The sequence below is a fragment of the Gorilla gorilla genome, chromosome 21, assembly GCF_029281585.2.
Source record: "Gorilla gorilla gorilla isolate KB3781 chromosome 21, NHGRI_mGorGor1-v2.1_pri, whole genome shotgun sequence".
Lineage (NCBI taxonomy): Eukaryota > Metazoa > Chordata > Mammalia > Primates > Hominidae > Gorilla > Gorilla gorilla.
In genome coordinates, this window is record NC_073245.2 from 46873318 (window position 1) to 46886768 (window position 13451).

Here is a 13451-nt window from a genome sequence, read left to right on the forward strand (position 1 = left end):
TCAAACTCCTGGGCTCAAGCAATCTTCCTGCCTCAGCCTCCCAAAGTGCTGGAATTACAGTGGTGCTGGAATTACAGGTATGAGCCACCATGCCCAGCCCTTTGCCTTTTTTTTTTTTTTTTTTGAGACAGAGTCTCGGTCTGTCACCCAGGCTGGAATGCAGTGGCGTGATCTTGGCTCACTGCAACCTCTGCCTCCTGGGTTCAAGCAATTCTCCTGCCTCAGCCACCCAGTAGCTAGGATTACAGGTGCCTGCCACCAGACCAGCTAATTTTTGTATTTTTAGTGGAGTCGGGGTTTTACTATGTTGGCCAGGCTAGTCTTGAACTCCTGACCTCAAGTGATCTGCCTGCCTCAGCTTTTCAAAATTGCACATTTTTAAATAGGTTTGTTTGTAGAGTTTTATCTTAAACTTTTATAAGCATTCGTTTAATTATTTGAAAGAGAGAGAATGAACATGTACTCAATGAGAAATGCCTGGAAAAATAAATATTTAAATGTTCACAATGATCATTTCTAGCTGGTAAGATTACAGAAGATGCTTGATTTTTTTCATCTTCATTTTCTGAATCTTTAGCAATGAGGATGTATTATTTTACAATTATTCAAAAGAAGTAGTTTTTGTTTTTGTTTTGGAGACAGGGTCTCGCTCTGTCATCCAGACTGGAGTACAGGAATTACAAACGTGGCTCACTGCAGCCTCAACCTCCTGGGCACAAGCGATCATCCCACCTCAGCCTCCCAAGTAGCTGAGAACACAGGCCAACGCCACTACACCCAGCTAAATTTTTTTTTGGTAGAGACAGTGTCTTGCCATGTTGCTCAGGCTGGTCTTGAACTCCTGGGCTCAAGCCATCTTCCCACCTTGACCTCCCAAAGTGGTGGGATTACAGGCATGAGCCACTGCACCTAGCTACTTTTTATTTCTGAATCATGTGACTGAGTTACCTATTAAAAAATAGTTAGGCAGGGATTCAAGGAGTTCAAGATCAGCCTGGGCAACATAAGGAGACCCTGTCTCTATAAAAAAAACAAAAATTAGCTGGGGCATGGTGATGTGTGCCTGTGGTCCCAGCTACTTGGGAGGCTGAAGTGGGACGATCAATTGAGCCCAGGAGGTCAAAGCTGCAGCGAGTCATGATCATGCTACTGCACTCCAGCCTGGGTGACAGAGGGAAACCCTGTATCAAATAAACAAAAACAGAAAGAAAAGAAAAGAAAAAAGACCACTACATATTTGTAAGGAGTGGGCTATAATTACGACTTTAAACTTTATAGGACTACCCTAAAGAAGGTAGGGTAGTCCTATAATCAATTTTATAATTCATGGTGGCCATAAAATAAAACAAAGCATATTGCTCAAGACCGTTGTAACTGGTCCTTATACTGCAACCAAAAGGAAATCTCAAGGAGCTGCATAAAGAGGTTGCTGTGTAACAGCTATTAAATCCTTCACTAACAGCTTTACTGGAGACCCAAGGAGATGATTCATCAGGTCAAATCACAAGGCATTTCTCAATCTTAGCCAATGGCATCCTACCACAGAGCAGTAAAAAAGCAACTCTACAGGGCACCAGTATGAGGCCGTCCAGGCACATCACTCTCCACTTGTCTGGTTTAATCCAGATGGGAATTTTTGAGACACAGCTTGAGGACAGACTGCACAACTTTTAGGCAATTGCCTAAAATGTAATTCATCTCAGATATGCTTTTGCTAGATACTGTATATCAGTGGATTTGTTAGTGTATTCTCTGGCAAATGCCTGGAGTGTGGCTCTGCTATATTGATGATTAAATATGGCATTATATTACTTAATTGATAACTGATCTGGGCAAAGGGTCAGACTATGTAAAACATGTAAAACATTTTTTTGTCTTTCTTTTTTGAGACTCACTCTGTTGTCCGTGCCAGAGTGTAATGGCTTGATCATAGCTCATTGCAGCCTCAACCTTCCAGGCTCAAGTGATCCTCCCACCCCAGCCTCCCAAGTAGCTGGGACTATAGGTGCATGCCACCACACCCAGCTAATTTTTAAATTTTTTTTGTAGAAACGGGCTCTTGCTATATTGCCCAGGCTGGTAAAAACATTTTTAAAAACTCTACCATTTACTATAATATTAAAAAGTTGGCCGGGCACAGTGGCTCACGCCTGTAATCCCAGCACTTTGGGAGGCTCAGGCGGGTAGATCACCTGAGGTCAAGCATTCAAGACCAGCCTGGCCAACATGGTGAAACCCTGTCTTTACTAAAAATACAAAAATTAGCCTATTTGGGAGGCTGAGGTAGAAGAATCGCTTGAACCTGGGAGGTGGAGGTTGCAGTGAGACGAGATTGTGCCATTGCATTCCGGCCTGGGCAACAAAAGTAAAACTCCGTCTCAAAGCATAAAAAATAAAAACCAACAAAAAAAAAGTATATGGCTGGGCATGGTGGCTCACGCCTGTAATCCCAGCACTTTGAGAGGCCAAGGAGGGTATATCGCTTGAGCTCAGGAATTCGAGACTGGCCTGGAAACATGGTGAAACCCTGTCTCTACCAAAAATACAAAAAATTAGCCAGGCATGGTGGAGAGTGCAGCTACTCAGCAGGCTGAGGTGGGAGGATCACCTGAGTCCAAGAGTTCAAGGCTGCAGTAAGCTGTGATTGTGCCACTGCACTCCAGCCTGGGCGACAGAGCCAGACCCCGTCTCAAAAAAAAAAAAAAAAGTATAGGAAGAACATAAACTCAGAATATTTTTTGTTTGTTTGTTTTTGAGACAGAGTCTCACACTCTGTTGCCCACGCTAGAGTGCAGTGACATGATCTTGGCTCACTGCAACCTTCACCTCCCGGGTTCAAGCAATTCTCCTGCCTCAGCCTCCTGAGTAGCTGGGATTACAGATGCACACCACCATGTATGGCCAATTTTTTGTATTTTTAGTAGAGGCGGGGTTTTACCATGTTGGCCAGGCTGATCTCACACTCCTGACTTCATGATCTGCCCGCCTCAGCCTCCCAAAGTGCTGGGATTACAGGCGGGAGCCACCACGCCTGGCCCAGAATATTTTTAATGGAATACATTTAGTTTTAATGATAAACTTATTACTATCCTTACTTTTCTAATTTTGGTGCACACGATTAAAAACTGTGACCTGGTCTGCAGTGCATTTGGAAACATCTAAGGTACACAGATGTTTCATCTATGTACATCTAAGGCACATAAAACATACTGGTACAAGAGTACCAACATCCTCTTTAAAATAGTGAATCTACTCTCCATAGAAAAGAATAATCAGGGTTGTCAAATTCTAATATATATAAAAATGTTCCAATAGGCTGAGCATGGTAGTTCATGCCTGTAATCTCAATACTTTGGGAGGCCAAAGTGGGTGGATCACCTGAAGTCAGGAGTTCAAGACCAGCCTGACCAATATGGTGAAACCCCGTCTCTACTAAGAATATAAAAATTAGCCAGGCATGGTGGCATGCACTCGTAGTCTCAGCTCCTCGGGAGGCTGAGACAGGAGAACTGCTTGAACCCAGAATGTGGAGGTTGTAGTGAGCCAAGATCGTGCCACTGTACTCCAGCCCGGGCGATAGAACAAGACTCCATCTCAAAAAAAAAAGTTCCAGTAATATCATGCTGAAAACACTTTAAAGTCAGTTTCACAAAGTGCCTATTAGGGGGAAAAAACAAAAAGACAATAAAGATACCCATAGAACTCAACTTTATGCTTTCCTTTTTCCTGGAGTATCCTCCGAAAATAAAACCTGTGAAAATACACCAGAGCATCCAAATAACAATTCTCACTTCATGGGACTATTATCTAACAACTAATATAAGAGCTAAATAATTATGGCTAACTATTGTAAAATGTAAGTTTTTTTTTTTTGATAAAGACTCTCAACTCTTAACTGATAACTAACCCATGAAGCAAGCTTATTTTTTATTTATTTATTTATTTATTTATTTTTAGAGACAGGGGCCTTAATCTTTTGCCCAGGCTGGAATGCAGTGGCACAATCAGCTCACTGCAGCCTTAACCTCCCGGGCTCAAGCTCAGCCTCCCATGTAGCTGGGACTACTGGAGTGCACCACTGCACCTGACTAATTCTTATTTTTTGTAGAGATGGGGTCTTGCTATGTTGCTCAGGCTAGTCTCAAACTCCCGGCCTCAAGTGATCTACCCACCCTGGCCTCCCAAAGTGCTAAGATTACAGGCATGAGCCACTACGCCTGGCCAATAATTCTTAGTTACCTTGGTATACTTTTCCTATGGGTGATAATAAAAGCATATCATCCTGTATAAGACAAATATTATTTTTCAGTTTCCCGTATCAATAAGGACATAAGCTTGTTCAAAAGCAGTAGTATCCCTATACTTCTAGCTGAGGGCCTAAGAAGCAGCATCACTCCAGCTGCAATGAACACACCTACCATTCAGAACTTTGTTTCTAAATAACATTCTCTAATAAAAGGAGCCAGGGCCCTTGAAGAAGTGGTCAATTCCAGGGCTGAACTAAGCAAGATAAACCTGGATCATCTTATAGTTCTAGAATGTAATAAAGTGCTTTAAAAAAAAAAAAAGTGAGATAGAGGTATGGCAAAAGGACAAAGGGGTCAAGATGAAAGCAGTCCCAATGGCCAAAACTAGAATAATCCAAACAACAGAATGAATATAGTATACAGAGTCCAGAGTATAAAATATCCAAATCTATACTGACATAAATAATTAAATAAATGCAAAGAAATGACAACTCTTCCTTACAGAAGAATTTTAATTATTAAATAAAAATGAATGAAAGAAACAGAAAAGTCACCATTGAAACACCTGAGTAATGACTGCTGCAGGCAAGATTAACCTACGAATGCAAAAATTAGTAGGCAAAAATTTAAAAACAGGATATTTGCAGAGCTCCAAAGAATAGCCCCTAAAATGCTGATTAATTACAAAGGGAAACAGTCACTTTATGGTGGAGAAATCTGGCAGACACTACATTAACCAAGGGATTATGGCTGACATCACCAGTATTAGGGGATTTCAATATGCACCCCTGATCCAATGCACTGAGAGGACCATATCATCTCAGGGGTATTCTTCCCCAAAATCCATTACCTCAATCAAACCCCAAGAAAACATTAGACAAAACCAAATTGAGGGACATTCTACAGAATACCTGACCAGAGCTCTTCAAAGTGTCAAGGTCATAAAAGATGAGGAAAAGCTAAGGAACTATCACAGATAAACGACTAAGGAGATATAACAACTAAATGCAATATGTGGTCAGGCGCGGTGGCTCATGCCTGTAATCCCAGCATTTTGGGAGGTCGAGGCAGGTGGATCACCTGAGATCAGGAATTCGATACCAGCCTGGCCAACATGGTGAAACCCCGTCTCCACTAAAAATACAAAGATTAGCTGGCATGGTGGCAGGGACCTATAATCCCAGCTACTCAGGAGGCTAAGGCAGGAGAATCTCCTGAATCTGGGAGGTGGAGGTTGCAGTGAGCCGAGATCACGCCATTGCACTCCAGCCTGGGCAACAAGGGCAAGACTCTGTCTCAAAAAAAAAAAAAAAAAAAAGGGGGCGGGCGCGCTGGCTCACACCTGTAATCCCAGCACTTTGGAGGCTGAAGTGGGCAAATCATGAGGTCAGGAGATCGAAACCATCCTGGCTAACACGGTGAAACCCCATCTCTACTAAAAATACAAGAAATTAGCCAGGCGAGGTGGCGGGCACCTGTAGTCCCAGCTACTCGGGAGGCTGAGGCAGGAGAATGGCATGAAACCAGAAGGCAGAGCTTGCAGTGAACCAAGATCGTGTCACTGCACTCCAGCCTGGGCGACAGAGCGAGACTCTGACTCAAAAAATAAATAAATAAATAAAATAAAAATAAAAATGCAATATGGAATATTAGATCATAGAACAGAAAAAAAATTAGTGAAAAAATGGTAAAACCTTTTTTTTTTTTTTTTTTTTACACAGGGTCTTGCTCTGGTGCCAGGCTACAGTGCAGTGGCATGATCATAGCTCACTGCAGCTTCTTCATCCCAGGCTCAAGCAATCCTCCCACTTCAGTTTCCCAAGTAGCTGGGACCACAGGTGTGCGCCACCAAACCAGCTAACTTTTTTTAAATTTTATGTAGAGAGGGAGTCTCCCTATGTTGCCCAGACTGGTCATAAATTCCAGAGCTCAAGACATCCCCTCGCCTCAGCCTCCCAAAGTGCTGAGATTATAGGCATGAGCCACTGTGCCCAGCAAAAATGGTAAAATCTTAACAACTATGGTTTAGTTAATAGTATTGTACCAATGTTATCATCTTAGTTTTGATCACTGTACTATGACTATGTAGGATATTAACATTGGGGGAAGCTGGGTGAAGGGTATACAGATCTCTCTGCAATATTTTTGCAAGTATTCTGTAAGTTTAAAATGATTTCAAGTAAAAAGCTAAAAAACAGGCCGGTGCAGTGACTCATGCCTGTAATCCCAGCACTTTGGGAGGCAGAGGCAGGTAGATCACCTGAGGTCAGGAGTTCAAGACCAGCCTGACCAACATGGTGAAACCCTATCTCTACCAAAAATACAAAAATTAGCTGGGTGTGGTGGCACACACCTATAATCCCAGCTACTCAGGAAGCTGAGGCAAGAGAATTGCTTGAACCCAGGAGGTGGAGGTTGCAGTAGGCCAAGATCACACCACTGCACTCCAGCCTGGGCAACAGAGTGAGACTCTGGCTGAAAAAAAAAAAAAAAAAAAAAGTGAAAAACAAAAAACAGTGGTATCTAGTCTCTGGATCCAGCTGCCTATTTGCAGGAAATACAGATGATAGAGGAACATGTTAAATTGTACCATGATATATAATCAGGAAAATTCAAACTATGGGAGATCTGTCTGGATTCTTCAATAGATAAACACTAAGGAAGAGAAAGGGAACCTGGGACCCTAAAAATTAAGAGAGATTGAAAACACAAACGAAAACTTTTTTCTTAGGGGCAAGACTAAGACTAACGGCAAATGAACTAGGGATGTTCATTTGAGTAATAAAACTTTTAAAAATACAAAGATGTCATTACTTACAAAAGTCAGGATAATAGTTACTTATGAAAAGAGTGAGGGGATTGTGACGAAGGGGGGCTTCTGAAGTGAGTGGCAAAGTTCTGATTCTTGACTTGGATGACAGTTACAAAAATGTTCACCTTACAATAATTCACCATGCAATAATACATTGTTATGTGTGTCTTACTAATTCTGTTTAATTTTGTAATAACGGCTTTTTTTTTTCTTTTTTGAGACAAAGTCTTGCTCTGTTGCCCAGGCTGGAGTGCAGTGGCATGATCTCGGCTCACTGCAACCTCCGCCTCCTGAGTTCAAGCGATTCTCCTGCCTCAGCTCCTGAGTAGCTGGGACTACAGGCTCCCGCCACCACACCCGGCTAATTTTTGTATTTTTAGTAGAGACAAGGTTTCACCATGTTGCCTAGGCTGGTCTCGAACTCAAGCTCAAGCAATCTACCCACCTCCCACCTTAGCCTCCCAAAGTGCTGGGATTACAGGTGTGAGCCACCTTGCCTGGCCATAAAGGCTTTTTTAAGTAGTGGTATCAGAAGTGCTCTTCCTGACCCTGATTCTTTTATTTTTGAGACAAGGTCTTGTTCTGTTGCCCAGGCTGGAGTGCAGTGGTGCAATCTTGGCTCACTGCAGCCTCCACCTCCTGGGCTCAAGCCATCCTCCCACCTCAGTCTCCCAGGTAGCTGGGACTACAGGCACACACCACCATACCCACCTAATTTTTGTATTTCTTTTTTGTAGAGGTGGGGTTTCACCATGTTATCCAGGCTGGTCTCAAACTCCTAAGCTCAAGTGATCTGCCCACCTCAGCCTGCCAAAGTGCTGGGATTACAGGCTTGAGCCACCGTGCCCAGCAACCCTGATTCTCATAGCTGTAGTAGGGGTGGGTATCTAGATAAGTACTAATAGCTTGGGCTCTACCCTGAACTCAAAAAGCTAAGCCTATACTAACTGTCAATCTTTGGGTGAAAGCCTCAGGAAAGACTAAAACATGGCAGAAAGTTTCTAACATTATTCCTGACAGATATCTAAACAAGATGATACTGGTGGAACAGCCATACCTAAAGATTGCTAGCTCTTCATACAAAATATTATTAGCGAGGTCACCTTGGGCAAATGACTTAATCTCTCCATGCCTCAATTTTCTCATCTATAAAATGAGGTTGATAACAGTTTGCCATTTTAGAGATCAAATTAGTGCATTAACACACCTAAAGTGCTTAGAACAATACCAGGCATGTAAAAAGCATTATATCATTGTTAATTTCTTTCTTTTCTTCTTCCTTTTTTTTTTGAGATGGAGTTTTGCTCTTGTTGCCCAGGCTGGAGTGCAATGGCGCCATCTCAGCTCACCGCAACCTCTGCCCCCTGGGTTCAAGTGATTCTCCTGCCTCAACCTCCCAAGTAGCTGGGATTACAGTCATACACCACCACGTCCGGCTAATTTTGTATTTTTTTAGTAGAGACAGGGTTTCTCCATGTCGGTCAGGCTAGTCCCGAACTCCTGACCTCAGGTGATCCACCCGCCTCGGCCTCCCAAGTGCTGGGATTACAGGCGTTAGCCACCGCACCCAGCCTGTTAATTTCTTATTAATTTTTTAGAAGCTCCTGCTTTTGTCAAACAGGAAATTCATTCCTTAAAAATTTATTTCTTGGCCGGGCGCAGTGGCTCACACCTGTAATCCACCACTTTGGGAGGCCAAGGCAGGTGGATCACCTGAGATCAGGAGTTCGAGACCAGACTGACCAACATGGTGAAACCCCATCTCTACTAAAAACACAAAATTAGCCGGGTGTGGTGGCTCATGCCTGTAATCTCAGCTACTCAGGTGGCTAAGACAGGAGAATGAATTGTTTGAACCTCGGAGGCAGAGGTTTCAGTGAGCCGAGATCGTGCCATTGCACTCCAGCCAGGGCAACAAGAGTGAAACTCCTTCTCAAAAAAAAAAAAAAAAAAAAAATTTCTTTTTTTATAAGGCAGAGTCTCACTCTGTCACCTAGGATGGAATGCAGTGGCACGATCTCGGCTCACTGCACCCTCCACCTCTGCCTCCCGGGCCCATGCAATCCTCCTGCCTTAGCGTCCCGAGTAGCTGAGACTACAGGTATGAGCCAAACATGTCCAGCTAATTTTTGCATTTTTTTGTAGAGACAGAGTTTTGCCATGTTGCCCAGGATGGTCTCAAACTCCTGGGCTCAAGTGATCCTCCCGCCTCGGCCTCCCAAAGTGCTGGGATTACAGGCATGAGCCACAAAACCCGGCCTGGAAATTTATATGTATTTTAGTTACACTATCAAATAAACCGATGGATTTGTAGAAATAGGTAACAGAAAAGATATTTTTCCTGTTGAAATGGATATGTTATTTGTGCCTGCCCAACATCAATCTTCCCTTCTTTTGGTAACAGCACCCTAATTTTTCCGATGGGATACCCCCCTTGTGTACATTTTGGGTGAGACTGCCTCCTTTCCAAAGAGGTAGATACATGACCCAGGCAGACTACAGTAATTGACCGAAGAATTGGTATATGACCCAAATCAGTTCAATGTGACTTAATTCCAGAGCTTTCGTTGCACTTATTCAAAAAAAAAGAGGTCAGGCATGGTGGCTCATGCCTATAATCCCAGCACTTTGGGAGGCCAAGGCAGAAGGATCGCTTGAGGCCAGGAGCTTAAGACCAGCCTAGGCAATATATTGAGACCCCATCTCTACAAAAAACAATAAAAAACAATTAGCAAAGTGTGGGAGCATGCACCAATCCCAGCTGTTTGGGAGGCTGAGTCAAGAGGATCTCTTGAGCCCAGAAGGATGAGGCTGCAGAGAATTATGATCATGCCATTGCACTCCAGCCTGGGAGACAGAGTGGGACCCTGTCTCTTAAAAAAAAAAAAAAATCAGTCCATACTATAGCCAATCAAAATCTATTTGGATTTGGATCCAGGGCCCCTTTACCCAAAGAACTGATCATTCAAAAATTTAAAATGTCAGCCGGGCGTGGTGGCTCACGCCTGTAATCCCAGCACTTTCACAGGTCAAGGCGGGTGGCTCACCTGAGGTCAGGAGTTTAAGACCAGACTGGCCAACATGGTGAAACTCATCTCTACTAAAAATACAAAAATTAGCTGGGCATGGTGGCGGGCACCTGTAATCCCAGCTACCCAAGAGGCTGAGACGAGATAACAGCCTGAACCTGGGAGGCGGAGGTTGCAGTGAGCCGAGATCGTGCCATTGCACTCCAGCCTGGGCAACAAGAGCAAAACTCTGTCTCAAAACAAAAAAAGAATTCATACAGCTTATAAGTTGCATAACTAGAGAAAGAGTCAAACCTTTTCTGAGATTCCAGACCCTGCGCTCTTAATCACCAAACAACACTATCTCATCTTTAGATCCTTCACCTGTCTATCCTGTAAGTAACCTCCTGTAAGTAACCAGATCCTATGCTTTCTTCTTTTCCACATTTATTCAACAGTAACTACACACCTACTGTATGCCAGACATAAAAGAATTCAGGAATGAATAAAACAGAATCCTTCGAGGAGCTCATAATATAGTGGAAAAGGCCAGGTGTGGTAGCTTATGCCTGTAATCCCAGCACTTTGGGAGACCCAGATGAGCGGATCACTTGAGCCCAGGCGTTTGAGACCAGCCTAAGCAACATGGTGAAACCCCATCTCTACAAAAAATACAAAAAAAAATAATAATAACAAGTACGGTTGGTGGTACATGCCTGTAGTCCCAGCTACCAACTACTTGGGAGGCTGAGGAGGGAGGATGTACTGAGCCCGAGAGGTCAAGGCTGCAGTGAGCCATTATCACTGCACTCCAGCCTGAGTGTCAGAGTGAGACCCTGTCTCTTGAAGAAAAAAAAAAAAAAAAGAGGCCGGGCATGGTGGCTCACACCTGTAATCCCAGCACTTTGGGAGGCCAAGGAAGGCAGATCACCTGAGGTCGGGAGTTCAAGACCAGCCTGACCAACATGGAGAAACCCTGTCTCTACTAAAAATACAAAATTAGCCAGGCATGGTGGTGCATGCCTGTAATCCCAGCTGCCCAGGAGGCTGAGGCAGAAGAATTGCTTGAACCCAGGGGGCGGAGGTTATGGTGAGCCGAGATCGCACCATTGCACTCCAGCCAGGGCAACGAGAGTGAAACTCCATCTCAAAAAAAAAAAAAAAAAAAAAGAGAGAGAGAGAGAAAATGTGGAAAAACCGGATATAAACAAGTAATTATGAGATAAGAAATGCTCTTAATAGGGTGTAGAGGAAGAAGGGCCTAATACTGCCTCAGGTTTTCAGTTATCCAGAAGAAAACAGGAACCAAATGGCTTCGATTCAGTTCAACAGAAAAATAATATGCAGAGGTAACAAATCCAAGCTCTTACAATCTCAGATATGAATTATTACTATCTTTATTACCATTCCCCAACTAGGAAACCTGGGCAAATTAACTTCTCTAAATTTCAGTTCCCTCATCTGTAAAAGGGGGAAAATAACACCACATAGAAATAAATGTGAGGACTAAATGAGAAAAGGTATATGTTACCATTTTTAGAAACCTTAACTCTATTCATAAAACACCCATTCATTATGCCGTTCCCCATACCAACATTCTATGGGATAACATCAAAACGTTAGCCTTGGCCAGGTGCCATGGCTCACGCCTGAAATCCCAGCACTTTGGGAGGCCAAGTGAGACTGCTTGAGTCCAGGAGTTCCAGACCAGCCTGGGCAACATAGAAAGACCCTGTCTCTAAACAAAAAACAAAAACAAAAACAAAAAAACTTTAGCATTTAAAGGACACAAAGGGGACTTCTGGGGTGCTGATACTGTTTCTTGAACTAGGTGCTGGCTACATGAGTGAATACAGTTTTTAAAAATTCATTGAACTCTACACTTACTTAATATGCATTGTATGTATACTGTACTTCAGTAAAAAAAAAAAAAAAGTTGTTTGTTTTTTTTTAATCATCAAACTCTGGCCTAAACCTAGCTTCCACCCCATTACTCCCCTGCTTTGGACATTTCACATCCTTGAACCTTTCTTCATCCTATTTACTTTCTGCTACCTGGAACTCTCCTTTTCTCTAATCTCCCTTTCAAAACCCTAAATCCTTCAAGAGTCAGCTCAAATCCCACATTCTGGAAAACTGGAAAGGTAGGGATAGTTTATTCAGGGTCAGAATACTAAGGAAGGAACTGGGTGGACACATAAAGTATACTTTTCATAAATTATTATAACGATCTGTCTCCCTCACTAGCCTGTGCAGCTACTTCAGGCCAACTTCGGTTTCTCGCTGTAGGCGTTAGTATAAAACAATGTTCGGTGAAGAACTTAGTAAGGAACAGTAACAAAAATTGCCCTGCAAGTCCCAGACTGAGAAGAGACGTCTAAAGCACAAGCACACTCTCCTCGCTTAAGCAAAATTGGTCCCCTCATCCCGGACCCCCTCACACATAACCTTTTACCCCAGGGAGCACCCCTCGCGATCCCGCCCCAAATCCCAAACTCCTCTGCAAGCCGCGCTCCACAAGCACCTCCTCCTCTTATTCCAACCCTTCCCACAGACCACACTCCTCGGCTCAGGACACTGAATGGGACACGCCCCCTCAGATCCCCACCACTAGGTGGTCCGGCCCCCAGGGCCCAAACCTCACGACACTGTCCCCACGCCCCGGTCCCCACGCCCCCTCCCCTCACCAGCCCCGCCCTCAGGCCCCGCCCTCTCCGAGGACCCCACGAGACGGTCAGTTCTCTAGGAACCGCGCGCTGGCGGTCACTGCCCCCGCCTCCCATTCACAGAGGCCGCGGGAGGGCAGGCGGGGCCTGACCGTCTGCTCGAGCCAGTGGCCTCACCTCTCTTCCAAGAGCTCAGTGGGGACACCACCTCCACCCGCTCGGAAATGAACTCGGCCAGACTGGAGCGGAACAAGGCCGCCCGCACTGTCACAGCCACCACCAGCACCAGGACCAAGGGAGCCGCCATGATAACTGGGGCGGGCGCGCGGGCGGGGAGGGAAGGCGAGGCGGAAGAGCCTCGCGCGCTGCGCGCCACGCTCTGTAGTTCCGCGGGTGGGCGCGCGCCGCCGCTGGCGCCGGAGCGGGCAGACGTGGGGACTACGGCTCCCAGAAAGCCTTGCGGCGAGGCGGGCCGGAGCGACGGAAAGCGGGCGCCTCAAGCTGCGTGTGCAGAAGGTGGGGCGAAACCGTCTACGATCGCAGGTGTTTTGTGAAGCCGCGCCGCTATAGCGGGGCTGAAACGCTGCTGAAAGTAGAAGCGGAAGTAGTCGCCTTCCTGGGATTGTGAGAGACTTTTAAACAGATGTTAAATTCACTCTTGCGTGTATGTTTTCAATGCCAAAATGTTTATTTTTATTTTATTTTTTTTTTTTTGAGA

The 13451-nt window shown here is 44.5% G+C and overlaps 1 protein-coding gene across 2 annotated transcripts in view; it reads right to left on the minus strand.

Annotated features, from left to right (window-relative positions):
• Window positions 1–13126, minus strand: part of PIGU (phosphatidylinositol glycan anchor biosynthesis class U) — a 112555-nt gene extending 99429 nt beyond the window's left edge. Inside the window, exon 1 of one of the 2 annotated variants that reach the window (XR_010132227.1) lies at window positions 12911–13111. Coding sequence is in view for 1 of the 2 variants with exons in the window: in XM_004062039.5 (XP_004062087.1) it covers window positions 12911–13040 (130 nt within the window). In the remaining variant the exon portion in view is untranslated. Of the gene's footprint in view, window positions 1–12910 lie in introns of both variants that reach the window. The other variant, XM_004062039.5, reaches the window with a different exon arrangement.
• Window positions 13127–13451: the final 325 nt, after the last annotated feature.